At 39.4% G+C, this 19,968-nt stretch overlaps 1 protein-coding gene across 2 annotated transcripts in view; it reads left to right on the top strand.

Annotated features, from left to right (window-relative positions):
- Positions 1-19,256, top strand: part of LOC135201423 (uncharacterized) — a 57,157-nt gene extending 37,901 nt beyond the window's left edge. For both annotated transcript variants that reach the window (XM_064230331.1, XM_064230332.1), the window contains exons 5-6: positions 666-840; positions 18,901-19,256. In XM_064230331.1, coding sequence (XP_064086401.1) covers positions 666-840; positions 18,901-19,130 — 405 coding nt within the window. In that variant the 3' untranslated portion in view covers positions 19,131-19,256. The remainder of the gene's footprint in view (positions 1-665; positions 841-18,900) is intronic.
- Positions 19,257-19,968: the final 712 nt, after the last annotated feature.

The raw sequence follows: 19,968 nt of genomic DNA, 5'->3' as shown, positions 1-19,968 counted from the left end.
TATACTTACCTGGCAGGTATATATAATTTAATTCCCACCCTCCTCCCCTCAGGAGACAGGGTTCAGAGAAAATCTGGCCCAATTGGGAACGGTTCCTAGCGCTAGCGCCACGGTAACGGGGTGGTGGTTGCCTGAACTACTAATAGGTTACTAGCGTTTGCCACGAGTTTTGAAAATTTCTGCCAGGTGGAACAGAGAATATAGCTACAGTATATATATACCTGCCAGGTAAGTATACATATGAAAAATACAAATTAGTTACAAATTTGGTATTTTAACATAAAAACTTCATTTTTATCTCATGTACTGAATAACAAAATGATTCCAGACTGGGTGATCAGATCAGATTTTCATGAATCAGCCTTGTGTCATGTTACACTTATCAGTGGCCATATATTTTGGTGGCAAAACCAATGTTGTCGGGTGATTAACTGCATTTTCAAAAATTGGTTACTTTAAAAAAAAAAATCTCATTCAGCAGGTATTTTAATTTTATTGCTTTAATCTTAAATTCATTGTATTTTAGTAAGATATGCACCAGCAATTGTCCACTTTTGTTCTTTTGTAATAAGTTAATTTCTGTAGTCTGTGATTCTTTTTGTGTATATCTCTTAGTAAGTTCCTCCTTCTTTTAATACATTTCTCATAATTCATGTTTTATGCAGGTTCCAAAGCAGATGAAATATGTTGATTACATGGTGATTGCATCCTGCAAATCTGAGCGTCACTTGAATTCTATGGCACAGCTTGTCCGTCAGATTTACAAGAAAAAGAAACATGCATCTGACCGTCACTGTATTGTAGAGGGAAAAAACACAGGATGGGCTGCCTTAGATATGGGTAAGACTCCATAAGTTTTTTAGAGTTTTACATAAGTACAAAGACAATTTTTCCTCAAGAATTATGCCAACCTTAACTACCAGTATGTTTACATTAACAACACTGGTTACTGTATGTGAATGCAAAGTTTTCAGTACATTTTGTCATTTGGCACTAGATGATAAATTACATTATACAATGACCTAGGGGCAAAATATGTAGTATAGAACTTTTTAAAGGAGCTCTCCAAGATTAAGCTGTCTAAGTGAAATTAGTGGTTCTCATATTCTCCAACTGGCAACACTTTTACCTATACCCATGGTGCCCTCCAGTAGAGTAGGCCTTTAGTTTTATAAAATACAAACTGCTACTGTCCTTATTCTGCAAGCTCTCCAGATGGGTATCTGGGCTTTGATGTGGAACTCCAGATGGGTATCTGGGCTTTGATGATGAGCTCCACCCAGCTAAGCCTAATGCACCACCAGTCCTTCATTTCAATCCTCCTGCTGCCTGTTAAACCTGCCAAGCTAGCCGAGCCGAAGACATGGCCTGAACTCTGAATGATCTTATGTACTTATTTTATGGATTGACAGCACAATAGATTCAGAGGTATAAAGTATTATAAAATGGGTTAGCAAGACGTGAGTAATACTTTTTGGAGAAAGGTAGTTCAAGACATGGGGAAGAAACCCAAGTGAAAGGCAAAGGTGGTAGAACAGGAGGCTTAAGGGACACTGAAAAACTGTTGTACTATGTCCAGCGTACCACAAAGGCAGGCTGTCAGTAGTAACTCTTACTCCAGTTTTCCTCGGATTAAAAAATATCAAGAAACCCTCCACACACATGCTGCTAGGAAGTTATCCATTCATCCTTCCCTGAGAGAGGTTTTATGATATGGCTGGTGGGTGTTTATCTCATCAAGATCTCCACCATCCAGAGGTACATGCCAGCTTCCTTCCAAGACTGGTTTTCTGAATTTCCCAATATGGAATGTTCTTTCAACAACCGTTATAAGAGGGTTCCATTCATTTCTTCTTCAATGACTTTGTTTTTTTCCCCATGTGTTTTCCACTCTCGTCCTACAAACTAAGATGTGCTCTCTCCAGACTTTAGCCTTCAAAGTGTGTCAGACAAAATTTTGATAACTTCTACATGATCAATTGTTTATCATAAAGCACATTATGTATAGTTTAACTTGAGAGCTTAGTGCAATAGCATTTCTAGATTATCCAAGACTAACTAAGGATTTTTTTATAAATTGAGAACTGAAAATTTAAGTAATGTTGAAGTTGGCCAGCCATGTGGACAGTTGAAAAAAAAAAAATGGATGAAAAGTAAAAGGAAGAAATCAACTCGGCTGGCGAATGAAGGGATGCAGCATAGAACCGTTAATACCATATATACTGTGTGCAAGGTAGACTAAACAGTAACCCACAATGGGGTTATATTCTGTTTACTTAATGCTGTCGTCTTTACCTTCCTTCATATGGGTAGGTAAATTAAGTTCCTAGAGTAGATAGGTTCATAATGTCAGTTATGCCAAGGTCATCGACAAGATATGCCAAGAAAGATGAGGATTTGAAAGAATAAAAAGTAATAGGTTCAAACAGAAGTACAGCTGGTGACTAAAGGGCATTGCATAAAGTGAACTGTCAAAATTTCCCCTTTCCCCTATAAAATTACATTCATAATCTTTTGTATAACAAATTAAAATTTGTCATAACTATGAATGTCCATCTCATCCCTTATATTATTATTATTATTATTAATAGGGCTTAGTTTTTCCAGACCTCGGAGTCCCAAGTAGACTCTTCTCGGGCTGGTTCTCAGGGATTAATCCTGAGAAAAAGAAAAAAAAAATAGACTTTATTTAACCCTCTTACGCCGAAGCGGTAAAAAAAAAATTGTCTCCCGTGTGCCGGAGGTGTTTCAGAATGAGCGCGGAAGCGGAAAAAATATTTTTTTCAAAAAATCACAGCGTGCTTATTTTTCAAGATTAAGAGTTCATTTATGGCTCCTTTTTTTGTCATTGGCTGAAGTTTAGTATGCAACCATCAGAAATGAAAAAATTATCTATCATATATAAGAAATAATGCGATATATGACAGCGCAAAAACGAAATTTTCATATATAATGTATTCAAATCGCGCTCTGCGCAAAACGGTTAAAGGTAACAAGTTACTTTTTTTTCGTTGTAATGTACACTAAATTGCGATCATTTTGGTATATAACACATTGTAAAACGATAAAAGCAACACAGAAAATATTATCACAAAATAATGCATGAATTCGTGACGCGAGGACGTAAACAAATATTTTTTTCAAAAATTCACCATAAATCTAAATATTGTCCTAGAGACTTCCAATTTCTTTCAAAATAAAGACAAATGATTGAATATTACTATACTGTAAGAGTATTAGCTTACAATTGCAGTTTTCGACCATATCTGACGAGTTAAAGTTGACCAAATGTTGAATTTTTTATATATATATTTTTTATATGCAATTATTTCGGAAATAAGAAAAGCTACAACCTTCAAATATTTTTCGTTTTATTCTACATGAAATTGCGCACATTTTCATATATAAAACTCTATGAAATGCCTAATATGAAACGGAGCAAATATTCTGAGAATGGTACGTACGGCATTTCGGAGATTTGTGGCGGAGAATCCGCGTGCGGAGGGAAGGAAAGATTTTTTTTAAATTCACCATAAATCTAAATATTTTGCTAGAGACTTCGAATTTGTTTCAAGATGAAGATAAATGACTGAATATTACTAGACTGTAAGAGTTTTAGCTTACAATTGTGTTTTTCGACCATTTCAGTAGAGTCAAATTTGACCGAACGTGGTTTTTTTTCTATTTATCGTGATTTATATGCAAATATTTCAAAAATGAGAAAAGCTACAACCTTCAATTATTTTTTGTTGTATTCTACATGGAATTGCGCGCATTTCTATTTATAAAACTTTATTTGTAACGGCTAATTTAAAATGGTGCAAACATTACCACAATCGCACGTATGATTTTTTCGGAAGAGTTACCGCGCGCTGACGTAAAGATAATGTTATTTTTTCATAAATTCACCATAAATCGAAATATTGTGCTAGAGACTTCCAATTTGTTGCAAAATGAAGGTAAATGCTTGAATATTACTAGAGTATACGCGTTTTAGCTTACAATTGCGTTTTTCGACCATTTCGGTAGAGTCAAATTTGACCGAAGGTTGAAATTTTGGCAATTATCGTTATTTATATGAAAATATCTCAAAACTGATAAAAGCTACAACCATGGGTTGTTTTTGTTTTTAGTTGTATTGTGCATAAAATTGCGCACATTTCCATATATAAAAAAAACTTTATATAACGGCTAATTTTAAAATGGTGCAAACATTACCACAATCGCATGTATGATTTTTTTCGGAAGAGTTACCGCGCGGACGTAAGGAAAAAGTTTTTTCATAAATTCACCATAAATCAAAATATTCTGCTAGAGACTTCCAATTAGTTGCAATATTAAGGTAAATGATTGAATATTACTAAAATATAAGAGTTTTAGCTTACAATTGCGTTTTTCGACCATTTCGGTAGAGTCATAGTTGACCGAAGGTTGAAATTTTGGCAATTATCGTTATTTATATGAAAATATCTCAAAACTGATAAAAGCTACAATCATGAGTATTTTATTGTTGTATTCTACATAAAAATGCGCACATTTTCATATATATAATACTTCATGTAACGGCTAATTTACAATGGTACAAAAATTATGTCAAAGTGACGAAATAATTTCCGAGATGTGTCACAGATACTTTTTAGTGCGGCAAGAAAGAAATTCGCCCTTGCGCGCCTGCGTAACAATTGTAAACAAAACAACACCTTGATTCATGAACTCCCAGCATCCCCCAAGGCGCGTGATTCAAAAGTTTTAGGCTGGTAGGCTTATAAGTATTTTTCCGCGAATTTAAAAAAAAACTTTTGTAAGTCGACGTAAAATACGTCCAGTCGGCACACAGGAGACAAAAAATGTCGACGTAAAATACGTCCAGTCGGCGTAAGAGGGTTAAGAAACCTGCTTTATTTTAAAAAATTTATGATGTTGTTAATTGAAAATTCTTTGCTTTCAGCAAGAATACTTTTCATTTTTTTTTTTAATTCCGTAGATAAATTGATGTTTGTGTCCAATTTGGGCATTCAATAAATAAATGCTGCACTGTTATGGGTGTTTGACATCTATTACACTTTATTGGATCAGCATGTGGTGTTGACATCAAGTGACCATGCAAGAATCATGTGTGTCCTATACGGAGCCTTGTTAGGATCACCTCTTTTGATCTTTCTCTTTGTGAGGATGTCCTCCATGCATACACTTTAGTTTTTATGTTTTTAAGTTTATTTGTGGTTGGCACTAAGGCCCATTCTCTTCCAATCCTGGTATATCAATGGTTTAACAGATGTTATCCCATCTGACACTGGGGCATGTGTAATTGTTGGAGGGATAGTGCAGGCTAATTTGGCAGCTGAGTCTGCATTTTCATTTCCTTTTATTCCCACGTGTGCTGGAATCCATCATATTTCTATTGATAATCCTGATTGGAGGAGTAGATTAATTTTTATTTGTATTTCCTGCACTATTTGGTTTCCTGATTTATACTGTCTTATACCATCTATAGCGCTGCGTGAGTCACTGAAAATAACAGAGACACTTGCTTTTGCCTCAGATATCATATCAAGAGCCATCTGTATGGCTGTGACTTCAGCAGTAAATATTGATGATATTAAAGGTAGGCTTCTTTTGATTGACATATTTTTTTAATATGCAGATGCTCCTACTCCAACATTATTTTTGGAGCCGTCTGTATATACTACCACGAATTTGTTTCCTTTTCTTCTAATGTGCTCCAAAGCGTGTTGGTGGTACATTTCTGTACTTGTCATTTGCTTTTTAAGCAGATAAGATAGGGAGGTACATATCTTTATTCGTTTTAAAATCCACAGTGGTGGCAATTCCATTGGTGGGTGAAAAATTGGATCTATGTTGTGCAAGTTCATTATGTATTTAGCTCTTTTTGGGAAAGAGCTAGTACTATTAATTTCTGTTACTGGATTACAATTTTGAAAGAAGTCGGCTGCAGGAAACGATCCCGCTTGCAGTGAAAGACCTCTTCGTATTGCTATCAAATTACGGTGATGTTTCAAGGGCAACACACCTGCCTCTACCAGAAGCGAGCATTTTGAGGACGGTTGGAATGCTCCTGTGCACAATCACAAGCCTTCATGGTGCACTGCATCAAGAGTTTTTAATGCAGATTCTGAGGTGGATGAATATATTGGACAGCAGTAATCTATTATGGATAAGACTGTTGCCTTATATATCATTAATAAAATGTCTCGCTTTGCTCCCCAATTAGTGTGTGATAACTTTTTTAATATGGCATGGGCTTTGATGCCCTTGGCTTTAATGTATTTGTTGTGCTCTTTCCAATTTAAATGTTGATCAAATATCACTCCTAGATATTTGATTTTTGTACAAAATTGTATCTCAGTTCTATAAAGGTGAAGTTTGATTGTTTGGTTCTTCAGCCATCTTTTGTCTTTGTAGAAGATGATTGCTTTTGTTTTATCAGTTAAAAATTTAAATACAACTGAATTTGTCCAACTACATATATTTGAAGTGGCAGTACTGAGCATGTCTCAAATTACTACTCGTATAGTAAATAACAAAGTCTTCAACATATAAACTGTTTTTTACACCACTTGGTAAATTTATAGTAATGCCATTGATCGCTAAAGCAAACAATGTACAACTCAAGACACTACCTTGAGGGATTCCTTCTTCCAGTTTACAGGTTACTGAGTAGGAATTTTCTACTCTTATTACTTGAAAAGTTCTGTTTGTTAAAAAGTTCTTAATAAATATTGGTTAGTGGCCTCTTAGTCCCTTGGAGTGGAGTTTTTGCATGATGTTATGTTTCCATGTTGTATCGTATGCTTTTTCTGTATAAAAAAATATAGCTACTGTTAATTTTTTTTGTTCAAAGCCCCTTTTGATATGATATTCTAATTGTGTTAAGGGATCTAGGGTTGATCTGCCAGCTATTAAACCTGATTGTGTTGGTGTTAAAATGGATTCTTTGGTTATTACATACATTAATCGTGCATTAACCATTTTTTCTAAGATTTTGCATAGGCAGCTTGTTAGTGATATTGGTCTATAATTGGATGGATTACTTACTTGCATCCTTTCCTGGTTTATTTATTGGATCATGGGATGTTTCCATTTATCAGGAAAGACGCGTTTTAGCCAGATACTATTATAAAATTTTAATAAATATGATTTAGCTATAGGAGCTAATTTTTCTATAATTTCAAATGATATTTTTGTACATGCAACTTCCCCGGCAGATATATACTTAGCTATAGTCTCTGACGTCCCGACAGAATTCAAAACTCGCGGCACACGCGACAGGTAGGTCAGGTGACCAGCCCACTCCCGCCGCTGGGTGGCGGGAATAGGAACCATTCCCGTTTTCTAATCAGAATTTTTCTGTCGCCGGTAGCAACAACACCGTTTTTGGTACCTCCTGCTTTGGAATTCTTTTCTCGTTGGCCGAGGATTATCTGTTTGACCTTTGGTGATGTACATTGATCTTTGGTTTTGGCATACGCTTATCGTGGACCGTTTTTTGGATTTTGGTTTGGATACTCTTTAAAATGTCTGACGTGGCACCTGTATTTAGAGTGTGTACGAAAGAGGAATGTAAGGTGAGGCTACCGAAAGCATCGGTGGATCCTCACACGGTCTGTAAAAAATGTAGGGGAATGATTGTTCTGCGACTAACACCTGTCTGGAATGTGAGGGTTTAACGGAAGTGGAATGGAAGACCTTGGCTTCTTATGTAAGGAAACTTGAGAAAGATAGAGTTAGGAGGGCTTCCATCAGAAGCTCAAGTAGATCCTGCTCTATTGAGCAGGAAGTAGCTCCTAACTCTTCTGTTAATTCACCTGCTCATAGTTTGGTTTCAGCCCCTTCCCCCAGCAGCGAACCTGTAGATGCGTCTACGGAAAATGGCTGCAATGAGAGCCTCAATAATCAGCTTGAAATCGCAACTGCAAGCAATGAAGGAGACAGGTAAGCACAGTGATGTGTGCAGTGATTTGTGCAGTGCCCTCCCAGTGAAGTGGAGGGGGTGTGTCTTGACCGGACTCCGCATTGCTCCTAGGCCTAGACCTCTTTCAGACTCCCATGACCAAGGGAGGAGGAATGTCGAAAGCCGCAAGGGGGATGTAGAGTATTCCCAACGGTCAGGCGTCCCTTCGGCAGATCCTGTAGCCGCTTCCCAGGCTGCCAAGGACAGCTACTGCAAAAGCGTCCTCAGGAAGTGTTTTTCTTTCGGACTCAGACTCTTCGTCTCCAAGAAGAGGATGGAGTTCTGCCTCTAAGTCGCGTCCTCTTAAGAGATCCTGGAAAACGCCAGCAAGCGAAGCGTTGCATTCCAGTCCTGAACCTTTTCCGGAGTATTCTCCTGCTCGTAAGAAGAGAGCTACGAGATCTCCTGACTCTTCTCCGGAAGGTTTCGCACACAAGACGAAGGAAGTCTTGGTAGGACTCCAACAGCAGTTGTCTGCCTTAGTGGGAGTTCTTTCTGAAGGCTCTTCTAGGAAGAAAGACGTTTCTCTTCCCATCAAGAGGTCTGTTAGGAGAGCCTCAGAGAGTAGGCGCCCTGGCGCTAGCAGACGCTCCTCGCCTGAAAGGTTTTCGTCCCCAGCGAGACCTTCTTCAGTTGCATATGACAGGACTCGTGTGTCTTCTCCGACTAAGAACGCTAATCGGAAACTCCCTACGAGCAAGAGTTCTCCCAGGAGTTTTTCTAGAGACGATTACGCCTCTCATGGCAAGTATCAGGAGCCTGATTCGCGGATTTCTCGTGAGAGAATTCATGCGGCTAAGAGCTCCGGGAGAGAAGAGAGCCCCTCTCTTTTCAGAGCTCCGCAAGAAGGAAGGAGCGTTCGTTCGTCCTCTAGACCTTTCCCTAAGGAACAACCCTCTCCCTCTGGCAAGTACCCAGGAATCAGGAGTCCCGTAGGATCTTCTAGATATCCTTCTAAGGACGCAAGAGTATCGCCGAATAGGCGCCTCAATTTGGACAAGTTTTCTTCTCCTCCCAGGAGGGATAGGAGAGAATCTAGCGCCTCTCCGGATGGACGCAAAGGGAAAAGGAGCTATTCGCCTGCTAGACGCAGTTACCAGGACGCAAATGTCTCCGCTACTGGACGACGGGAACAAAGGGTTCTCCTTTCTCCTCGCAGGCGCATTTCGCCTTCCAGGCGTCCTCATCAGGACGCAAATGCCTCTCCTTCTTGGACCAGGCAGCCTCACCAGGACGCAAGCGCCTCGCCTTCTTGGCCCAGGCGCACTCACCAGGACGCAAGCGCCTCTCCTTCTTGGCGCCAGGAACAGGATGTTCTCCTTTCTCCTCGCAGGCGCTCTTCGCCTCACAGGCGTCTGATTCAGGACGCAAGCGCCTCTCCTAGCAGGCGCAAGGAGCAGAGCAGAAGCCCGAGTATAGGGAAGCTCCAGGACTCGTGCAGGAAGGAGGATAGAAACAAGGTTTCGGATATCCAGCAAGGGGACATTGATTCTCCTACAGTTAGGATTCACGAAAGAAAAAAGCTTCTTTCTACGGATCGGTCTCCTGAAAAGGCAAAGCCCTCTTCGCCTGCATCGCTTTTGGAAGAAGTTTCGGAAGAAGAGATCTCCAAAGATGCAGGAGTTTCGGACTATAAGAGACTTGCTTCTCCTTTGTTGCAGGTGTTTGGAGACTCGCTACGCCAGTCGGATCCCCCTTCTCCGGGATCTTTATTATCTAGTACGAAACTGTCAAAGTCCTCCTCCTTCGTTAGGATGACCCCTACTCTTTCTATGAGAAAGTCTCTGAAGAGCCTCGAGAGCTGGCTCAGATCTAAGAAGGAAGCGGGGAAGACGGTATTCGCTTGTCCTCCTCCTAAACTGACGGGAAAACCAGGTATGTGGTATGACACCAAGGAGCCAATGGGCCTGGGACTCCCTTCGTCCTCAGATGCGGACTTTTCCGCTCTTGTAGATTCGTCAAGACGACGTTCTCTGCATTCTGCAAAAGCCTCTTGGGGAATGTGTGAGGTTGATCATCTCATCAAGGGCCTGTTCAAGACTCTCGAAGTCTTTAACTTTATGGACTGGGCTTTGGGAGCTTTAGCCAAGAAGTCTCAAGAACCAGACTTCGTTACCATGGAAGAGTGGGCAGCGTATTAACCTGCCTAGACAAGGCGGTTATGGATGGCTCCAATGAGTGGCATCCCTTTTTGGATCCTGTATATTGAAGAAGAGGGCAGTGTTTAGCTCCTTCTTAACGAAATCTGTTTCGCCTCTGCAGAGATCCTCCCTTTTATACGCGCCCCTCTCTAGTCACCTTTTTCCTCAGGAAATAGTGAGGGATATATCGAAGACCTTATCAGAAAAGGCCACACAGGACCTGCTGGCCCAGTCAGCTAAAAGGCTAAAACCTGCTGTTCAGGTTTCAAAGAAGGAGAAAGTTCCCTTCCAGCAGCCCTTTCGGGGAAGGTCTGCCCCTAGATCTTCTCTCAGAAGTAGACGATCGGAGAAGAGAGGAAGGTCTTCTCGAAGGCCGTTCGTCAAGACCCAGTGAGACTGCGGTCCTCCAGACAAAAGTGGGTGCCAGGCTTCTAAACTTTTACGAACCTTGGGCACAGAAAGGTGCCGATGCCTGGTCCCTATCCATCCTAAAGAAAGGATATTTAATCCCCTTCAGGGAAAAACCCTCCCTTAACTACAACTCCAAGGGAGTTGACAGCAAACTACAAGGATTCTGTCAAGAAACAAGCCCTTCTACATCTCGTGGAGCAGATGCTTTACAAGGAAGCCATAGAGGAAGTAAAAGATCTCTCTTCCCAGGGGTTTTACAATCGCCTGTTCTTGGTTCCGAAAAGTTCAGGAGGTTGGAGGCCAGTTCTGGACGTGAGCGCCCTGAACGTGTTCGTAGCAAAGAGGAAGTTCACAATGGAGACGACAGCCTCGGTGTTAGCAGCCCTGCGTCCAGGGGACTGGATGGTATCCCTGGACCTGCAGGATGCTTATTTCCACGTGCCAATACACCCGTCTTCCAGGAAATACCTCAGATTTATGGCTCAAGGAAGAGTATTTCATTTCGGGCCCTATGCTTCGGACTCTCAACAGCCCCTCAAGTATTCACAGGACTGATGAAAAATGTGGCTCACTGGCTTCATCTCGAAGGGATTCGAATATCCTTGTATCTAGACGACTGGCTGATACGAGCACAGTCGCGAGTCAGATGTCTGGAGGACTTAAATCTGACATTGAAGTTAACTCAGTCCTTGGGACTGTTAGTAAACCTCGAGAAATCCCAGATGATTCCCCAGCAGAACATTGTTTATCTGGGGATTCGGGTGGATTCTCGGGGTTTTCATGTATTTCCTTCACAGGAAAGACAGAACCGCTGCTTGGAAAAAGTAGCAACCTTCCTAGAGAAAGAACAATGTTCCGTGAGGGAATGGATGAGTCTTCTGGGGACCCTTTCCTCGTTGGAACAGTTCATTTCTCTAGGAAGGCTTCACCTAAGGCCTTTACAGTTCTATCTAAGAGAACATTGGGATCAGAGATCCCAAAATCTGTCCGATTCCTTCCAGATCACGAAGGAAATAAAGGAGGACCTTCGTTGGTGGATGAATCCGTGCAGGATCAACGAAGGAGTATCCCTTCATGTTCCGAACCCTCGGCTAGTGTTGTATTCCGACGCCTCAGATGCGGGGTGGGGAGCCACTCTAGGGACGAGAGAAGTGTCAGGCACCTGGAGGGGAGAACAGGTGTCCTGGCACATCAATATGAAGGAGTTAACAGCGATTCACCTGTCTCTCATACACTTCGAGGCTCAGATCTCAGGTTCAGTCCTGCAGATCAATTCGGACAACACAACAGCCTTAGCTTACATCAAGAATCAAGGAGGGACGCACTCGTTCTCCCTTTACAAAAAGGCAAGAGAACTACTGCTTTGGGCAGAAGAGAGAAGAATCACTCTCCGGACGAGATTCATTCAAGGGGACAAAAATGTAAGAGCCGACCTTTTGAGCAGGAGAGACCAAGTACTGCCTACAGAATGGACGTTGCATCAGGAGGTATGCAACAGACTATGGAACCTCTGGGGGAGATCAAATATAGATCTTTTTGCCACCCATTGGAACAACAGGCTGGAAAGTTACTGCTCACCGATCGCCGACCCAAGGGCGATTTCGGTGGACGGCCTTCTCCTCGATTGGTCCGGAATAGACGGGTATGCTTTTCCTCCGTTCAAGATCATATCGGAAGTAGTAAGGAAGTTTGCAGCAGCAGAGGGAGCCAAACTGACCCTCATAGCCCCGTTCTGGCCAGCGCAAAACTGGTACACAGAGGTACTGGGATGGATAGTAGACTTTCCGAGATTTCTCCCAAACAGGAGCGATCTTCTCAGACAACCCCACTTCGACAGGTATCACAAAAACCTGCCCGCTCTCGCTCTAACTGCCTTCAGACTATCGAAGGACTTGTCAGAACGAGAGGTTTTTCTCGAGAAGTTGCGAAAGCGATCGCAAGAGCAAGAAGACCATCTACTATTCGAGTCTACCAGTCGAAGTGGGATGTGTTTCGCAGATTTGGTGTAGGACTCAGAAGATATCCTCTTCCAGTACCTCTGTGACAGATATAGCTGATTTCCTCCTTTACTTGAAGGCAAAAATGTAATCTAGTAGTCTCTACAATTAAGGGCTATAAAAGTATGCTATCTTCAGTCTTCAGGCATGAGATTGGGGCCTTAACATTGGGGAAGACAAAGATTACATGATCTGATTAAATCCTTCGAGACGTCAAAGAACAGAAGTATTAGAGCACCTAGTTGGAACTTAGATGTGGTTCTAAAGTACTTGATGACCTCCAAATTCGAACCTCCCCGTAAGGCTACGTTCAGAGATCTGACAAGGAAGTCTTTATTCTTGGTCGCGCTAGCCTCAGCAAAAAGAGTAAGCGAACTACAAGCCTTAGAACATAATGTTGGCTTCAGGAACGACTCGGCGTTCTGTTCCTTCAAACCGATGTTTTTGGCGAAGAATGAAAACCCTTCGAAACCTTGGCCTCGAACCTTCGAGGTAAAAGGACTTTCGTCTCTAGTAGGTACAGAGCGAGAAAGGGCTCTTTGCCCAGTTAGAAGCCTTAAGTTCTACTTAGAAAGGAAGAACGAACTAAAGGGGAGTAAGGAGAGTTTATGGTGCTCAGTTAGAGATCCCGGAAGACAGATCTCAAAAAATGCTCAGGCGTTCTTCATCAGAGATGTAATCAAGGAAGCCCATTTAGCGTGTAAAGAAGAACAACTGGACCTCCTTAGAGTTCCACAAGAACTTGTCGATACAGACTCTAGTGGAGTCAACCTTTTGGAGATGCAATTCAGTCTTTGCATCCCATTACTTGAGAGACATTCAAGTGACGTACGACAAATGCTTTACTCTAGGAGCGTACGTATCTGCGGATTCGTTGCTGGGACAGGGAGCTGAACCCAATCCTTTTTAGTTTTATTAGGTTAGGGTTTTTAATGGTTTTTGGTGCGTTTTATTGGTCGATTGAAAGAGGGTGCAGGAGTTGAACCCCTTTCAAATCGTAGTTCTAACATGTTAGTGTGGTCAGGTGATCGGGATTGGTCGTTATGCTCCTTGTAGTGTCTTAATTACCTAAAGCTCTATCATGTAAGAGGGTTAGCCCCCGTTGGTATGATACAGGTCAAGGTTCTGCCATGTAAGTGGGTCAGCCCCCATTGGTACGATCCAAGAAAGGGCTCTGCCATGTAAGCGGGTAAGCCCCCATTGGCATGATCCGAAAGGGTTATCAGTCACAGGTCTCATCCTCTCTGAAACTCTGATGGCAAGCAGACTCATAGACAGTATCAATGAAGTCTTCTTCCATATCAGGTAGGAAACCAAGGTGTTTTTGTTAATATACCTACAACGTATGTTGTTTCCCTGTTTTTATATTCATAAATAATTAGTATGTAACTGTCTCTTGCCCTCCACCAAGGGTGTCAATCAGCTAAGTATATATCTGCCGGGGAAGTTGCATGTACAAAAATGATATTGTTAGTATACAATAAAGTTTTGTACATACTTACCCGGCAGATATATACGATTAATGGCCCGCCCAGCCTCCCCTCAGGAGACAGGTGGAAGAGAAAAATTCTGGTTAGAAAACGGGAATGGTTCCTATTCCCGCACAGCGGCAGGAGTGGCTGGTCACCTGACCTACCTGTCACGTGTGCCGCGAGTTTTGAATTCTGTCGGGACGTCAGAGACTATAGCTAAGTATATATCTGCCGGGTAAGTATGTACAAAACTTTATTGTATACTAACAATATCATTTTATCATATCCTGGTGTGGAGGGATGATATGAGTTGATGGCATTATCTAGTTCATCCATGTTGAAAATATAATTATATTTCAGGTCTTCAAGAGTTTCAAAATTGAGTATTATATTTTCTTTTTGTTTTCTGATATTTTGAAAATGTATATCTAGGCTAGAGTAAGCACTGATGTTTTCAAAAAGCTTTCCAATTATATATATTTGATATTCAATAAGTATCATGGTATATTTTTCCATTTAGATGTATTGCACTTCTTGGAGGTTTTATATGTTTTCCATTGATTTTCCTTATCTTTTGCCAGATATCCCTTGTGTATGTGTTTGAAGATATGTTTGAGACATATTCTTTCCATGATGCGATTTTTTTCAGCTATTACAGTTTTTCTAAATTTGGCTGTATATTTGTTATATAGGGGTTTAACGTAGTTAATTGTTATGTTTGTTATAACTATTTTGTTTAATATGTTTATATTATAGGGCATTTTGTTGAGTGATTTAAGGCAAGTTTTGAGTCTGTTAAGGTTGCGACCCAATATATGTTTTATTTCACTTAAGGTTGTTAAGGTTGGATTCCACCATGGGACAGGGAATTTTATGGAATGTGATTTGGTTTTTGGAATGGTTTTGTCTGCAGCATTTATTATGAAGTTTGAGAAGGATTCACATGTAGTATTGTGATCTTCGTTATGTGGGAATGGTGGTATGTTTCGAGTGTATAGGAAATATTTATCCCAGTTAGCTTTTTGGATATTATATCTTGTAGGTGGCAATATTTTGATATTACTTAAGTAGTTCAGAATGATTGGGAAATGGTCTCTTGTGTATGAATCGTCTAGGACATTCCATTCAAATTTCTCGGCTAGATCATTTGAACATAATGAAATGTCAATTGAGGAAAAGGTTAGGTGTGTATTTGAAAAATATGTTGAAACTTTCATTGAGACAACACAGGTTGTGTTTCATTATAGTTTTTTCTATGTTGGTTCCGGATATGTCAGTGGGGTTATTAGTATCCCATAATGGATCATGTGGATTAAAATCTCCTACTATTAAGTAGGGGTTCATGTATACTTTTGCTAATAAGTTCAGAAAAATCACTAAAATTTGCATTGAAATTTGGTTGGTTATATGAATTACAAATTAGTGATTTTACTTTTGTCAGGCTTATACAGTTTAATAGCTGTTATTTGATATGGCATAGATGGTATGTTGTAGGGTTCACATGTTATGCTATTATGAACGTATATAGCTGTGCCTAGTTTTCCACCATCAGTTGGTGAATAACAGGCAATATTATAGTGTTGGATATTTGTAGGGTTACTTCCTATATGTTGTAGACATATGCACATTGGGTTGTGGTCTCGTATGATTCTTTGTAATTCACCCAGATGTAGTCGGGTTAAGAGGCCATTTATATTCCATTGAATAATTTTATATTCCATTATTGGGGGGGAATTGGTGTTAAATTCTGTAAATTGGTTGCGGATTTTACTTTGCCTCATAGTTTATATGTATTCGGATTTATTTGTGGTTTTTTAATCGTTGTATTTGTTTGTTGGTTATTAGATTCAGTTGTTTATTTTTCATAATTGAATATTAATAAGTCTATTTTTTATTTTATAATTTCCTTTTTGTAATTTAAGGATTCAGAACATAATTGGTTCTCATGTTGGTGTGTTAAAGGGCATTTCCTTAATTTAATAAAATTGTCTATACAATTTCGTACTGTGTCCTATGTCTTGGTGGTTAGTTGGTTATATGTACTTACGAAGAACTCATTACACCCACAAGACGAAGCATATTTGGTGATGTTAATTATTGGTTCAGAAGTAGTTGATCTAGCTTTAGAAATTTCTGGTTTTGTAATTCTATTGGTCCTCTTCTGTAGTGACAAGGACTGTCGGTTTGAGGGGCTATTTGTTTTGTTTTTGTTAATGGAATACTTGGGTCTTGTGGATGGTTGGGGGTGATAGTTATATTTTGGTTTGGTTTAATGGTATGATTTTCATTAGTATTATTTGGTGGGAATTGTAAAGAGTGATTAATTGTTTCTTTACTGTCTAGATGTTGGCTGTTTGATTGAGATTGAGGGTAATTGTGTATTTCCACTTGTGATGAGGTTAGTGTAATATCTTTTTTAAAATGTTCTCCTGGTGAAGTTGGATGTCTTTGGATTGATTGTTATTTTCAATATTAACTTTTTTCCCCTTAGGTGGGGTTCGTTCCAGTATGCTTTTCTTTTTGTCAGTTGAGTTATTATTATCATTTAACTCCTTTTCCATTGGAATTTTTTTCCATGGATAACTGAATCATCTATGTTAGTGGTGGTATTGGTTGGTATAATATCACTTTTATTTTGGGTTCCAGTATTATTGGTATGAAATTGTTTTTATGTTTATATTATCTTGTTTGTTATTGTGCTGCTTGATGTCTTGATTTTTAGTCATACTTGGAAAGATGAGGGTTTTGGATGGATTATTAACTCCTCTTTTAGCTCGAGTCTGGCTTCCATGACTGACATTCCTGTCCTATTTATTAACAACTGAAGTTCTGTGCTGTATTGGTAAAATGAGCATTCTTTAGATTTTGCGTGATGGGCTAGTCCACAATTAATACATTTTGGGTGATTACAGTTCCAATTAGTGGTATGGTTATCTGATGTGCAGACTGCACATATTGCCTTATTATGGCATTTTTTGTATGTGTGTCTATACCTTGAGCACTGTGTACATTGTAGTGGTTTTGGAACAAAAGGACGAACTTCTTTATTTTGTCCCTCTATTTTGTCCAAGAATTTTTATTTTAAATGGTAGGTCTTGGCCTGTAAATTTTATTTTGGCAATGTTAATATATTTATTTTTGTCTTTCCTACTTTAAATCAAGTATATTTCTAGATCATGAATATTGTTATATATCAATTTTAAGGAGTCTAGCAGTAGTTGTTTTGAAGGAAACTCCTGCTCGCTATTGGGTAGGATGACTGTACCCTGTACATAATTCAATGTTTCGTGGCTGTAATTGTTACTTTTATATTATTTATTTCTGTTATACTTAAAAAGGCAGTGGAGTGCTTTTTATTGGTTACTTGGATAAGCCATTCATTGTCCTTGATGTGTCTACATTCCATGTCTTGTGTTGGATGTATGTTAAGTAATTTGTTTTCTAGTATCGCTGCTGAGATTTTGTTGTCAGCTTTGAGGACTAGAAGTCTTGACCAGTTATCTGGTCCAAAGAGGTCATCAAAATGTACCAGTATGGTATTAAGTTGGTAATTTTGGTTTCTTTTTGGTCCTTCTTTTATGTATGTTGGTTGTCTATTTTGATTTTTATATTTTTCTGTATTGTTGGGAGGATTATGTCTCTAATTCAGAATTATTGTTCATCATATATGGTTCTATTTTTACGACATTGGAGTTCACCAATTTATTTATTTTTTCATTTTTTTATTTATGCACCCTATTTGGTTTTCTGGCTCTACTGCTTTACTTGGAACAGGGTGTTCCTTTGTATCATTTATAGTACTTTCACTACTGTAGGCAGTATCAAGTAAATTCGGGAGTGACGCGCCAATAGTCATCAACTGTGCCAGAGTTTTTCCATCGTGGGGTCCAGGGGTACTGAAATAATTTATTTCAGTATTCATAAATCTGAGATGAGATAAAAAAAAAAAAAAATCTTGAAAAGATATCATTGGCCCTTCGCAAAGTTAAATCTTCCACCAATGGCACAAGTGAGAAAGGACTTCCAAATGTCCGCATCCCTACCCAACCCCAAAAGGAGATGGGATAACATGATTAGCATGGCCCAAGTGTAAGCAGAACCCGCTTGCTAGAACTAAGAGTATTACGATAATACAATTATCCCCATCCTAATCACATTATGGGCAAACTGGATAGAATGCCGAGAGTTCTATTCCTAGAACCAAGCCCCCCTGGAATCCGTGGTCCAGCTCCACAGAATAAGTTCCGCCTGAAAAACAGGTCTGAACATTGTCGGGTAGATGATGGATCTACCACAGATCTCACAATTTAGCTTCGGATTTAACTCCACGTTAAGCCATGATATGTTTTCTCATTTATTTGCTTTCAAAAATTTTGGCATCAATGGAAAAGTCCACAGAAGTTAACTCGAGAATATATAATGTTATGTGGGACTCTTGGGTTCGAAACTAGGAAGAAATTCCTGAAGTTCGAGAGCCCCCTCACCACGTCAAGGTGGTCCCATAATGAGGGGGCTCATCCCTTATAATTATCTTTTATTCTGGTTGGTATTTAATAGCTTTAGAGTAGATTTTTGAACTACTGTTTCCAACATTATGATTATTTTCACCTTAAATTCCCAATTTTCATCTTTTATAGGCTTAACATCTTGTCCACATTTTTAAAGATTTTTTTCTTCCTCTGTTGTGTCAAACTTTTAATAACCTTCTCAAATCATACTCCTTGCTAATTGCCACTGGCCTCATGATCTCCCTCTTCTATACTTGTGTCCCTTTCTCTGGTTTACTAATTGAACAGAACCTGCCTTGATTTATGTTCAGTGCATGTAGTACCTTAGGAAAATCATATAGAAAAAAGTTAAGAGATAGTTGTAACGGCCTGGGAATTTATTTCTGTATTCTGTTTCAGGAAACATTGCTTTACATATCATGGACCCGAAGTTGCGAGAGGTGTATGACCTCGAGACCTTATGGACAGTTGGAGCAGAGTTTGATGACAAGTGTCAAGAAGCAAAAGAAAGCGATCCATTTAACATGAATAATTTTTATGTTCGGCAAAAGGAAGGTTTAGAAATACAGACATCACCTGAAATTAGTCACAATGGCAGTTCACCACAGCAGTTTAAGGAATTTACATAATTTATTTTCTAAACTTGTTTGCTGTTTTATGTACTATAATTGGATTATTAATAATTTAGTGCCATGAGTGATCTAAAGTAATATTATTATTTTGGCATGTAGATTTTAAATATAACTATTAAAGTTTTTCTTGTTTTCACCCATTCTGTACCACATATTTTGTATAAAGTACCTACAAGGCTATGAAGTACTGTACAGCACTAATTTCCAAAGGCCAGGCTTATGAGCCTGTAAATAATTGTGATCTAAAAATACTTAAGATTTAATAATAATTACAAATGAGAGAGAAATGCAAAATACTTAGGTTTCATATTCATGTACTAGCAAATCCCAGAACAAAGTGATTACTGTCAAGTTGTTCAATAGATGAAAGAGATCTTGAGTTTCTGTCTGTGGCAGGTATCTCTGCCAACTGGGAGAAGTTCTTACTGTCATGCCCATTCTAGCACAAATGCTAAGTGGCAATTGTGAATGAAACTGATCAGGAGGACTATTAGGACTTTTTAAAGTAAAATTGGGGCTTGCATGAAAAATTATTATATACCCACATGAGAATACAAACCTTTCTATTTGGTATTGGATATTCATTCAGCAACAATTCAGCAACACCTCTCATGGTATCACCAATCACTTTTTCTTCAGACAACACCGAGTTTACACATCTCTGGTGATACTCTGATCATGGAACTTGACTTGGTTTTCAACCTTGCAATCAATCCACAGGCATAAGTCCAATGTTACAAAGTCTGGGAACTGTGCACAGGATGGAGAGTGAACAGGTTGTACATGCCAACCCTGTTGCAACTTGACAGTTGCAGGGGGGCTTTGAGTTGCAACT

The sequence above is a fragment of the Macrobrachium nipponense genome, chromosome 28 (genome assembly GCF_015104395.2).
Source record: "Macrobrachium nipponense isolate FS-2020 chromosome 28, ASM1510439v2, whole genome shotgun sequence".
In the NCBI taxonomy this organism is placed as follows: Eukaryota; Metazoa; Arthropoda; class Malacostraca; order Decapoda; family Palaemonidae; genus Macrobrachium; species Macrobrachium nipponense.
Note: the sequence above shows the minus strand (reverse complement) of the source record. Positions and strands in the feature narration are given on the sequence as shown.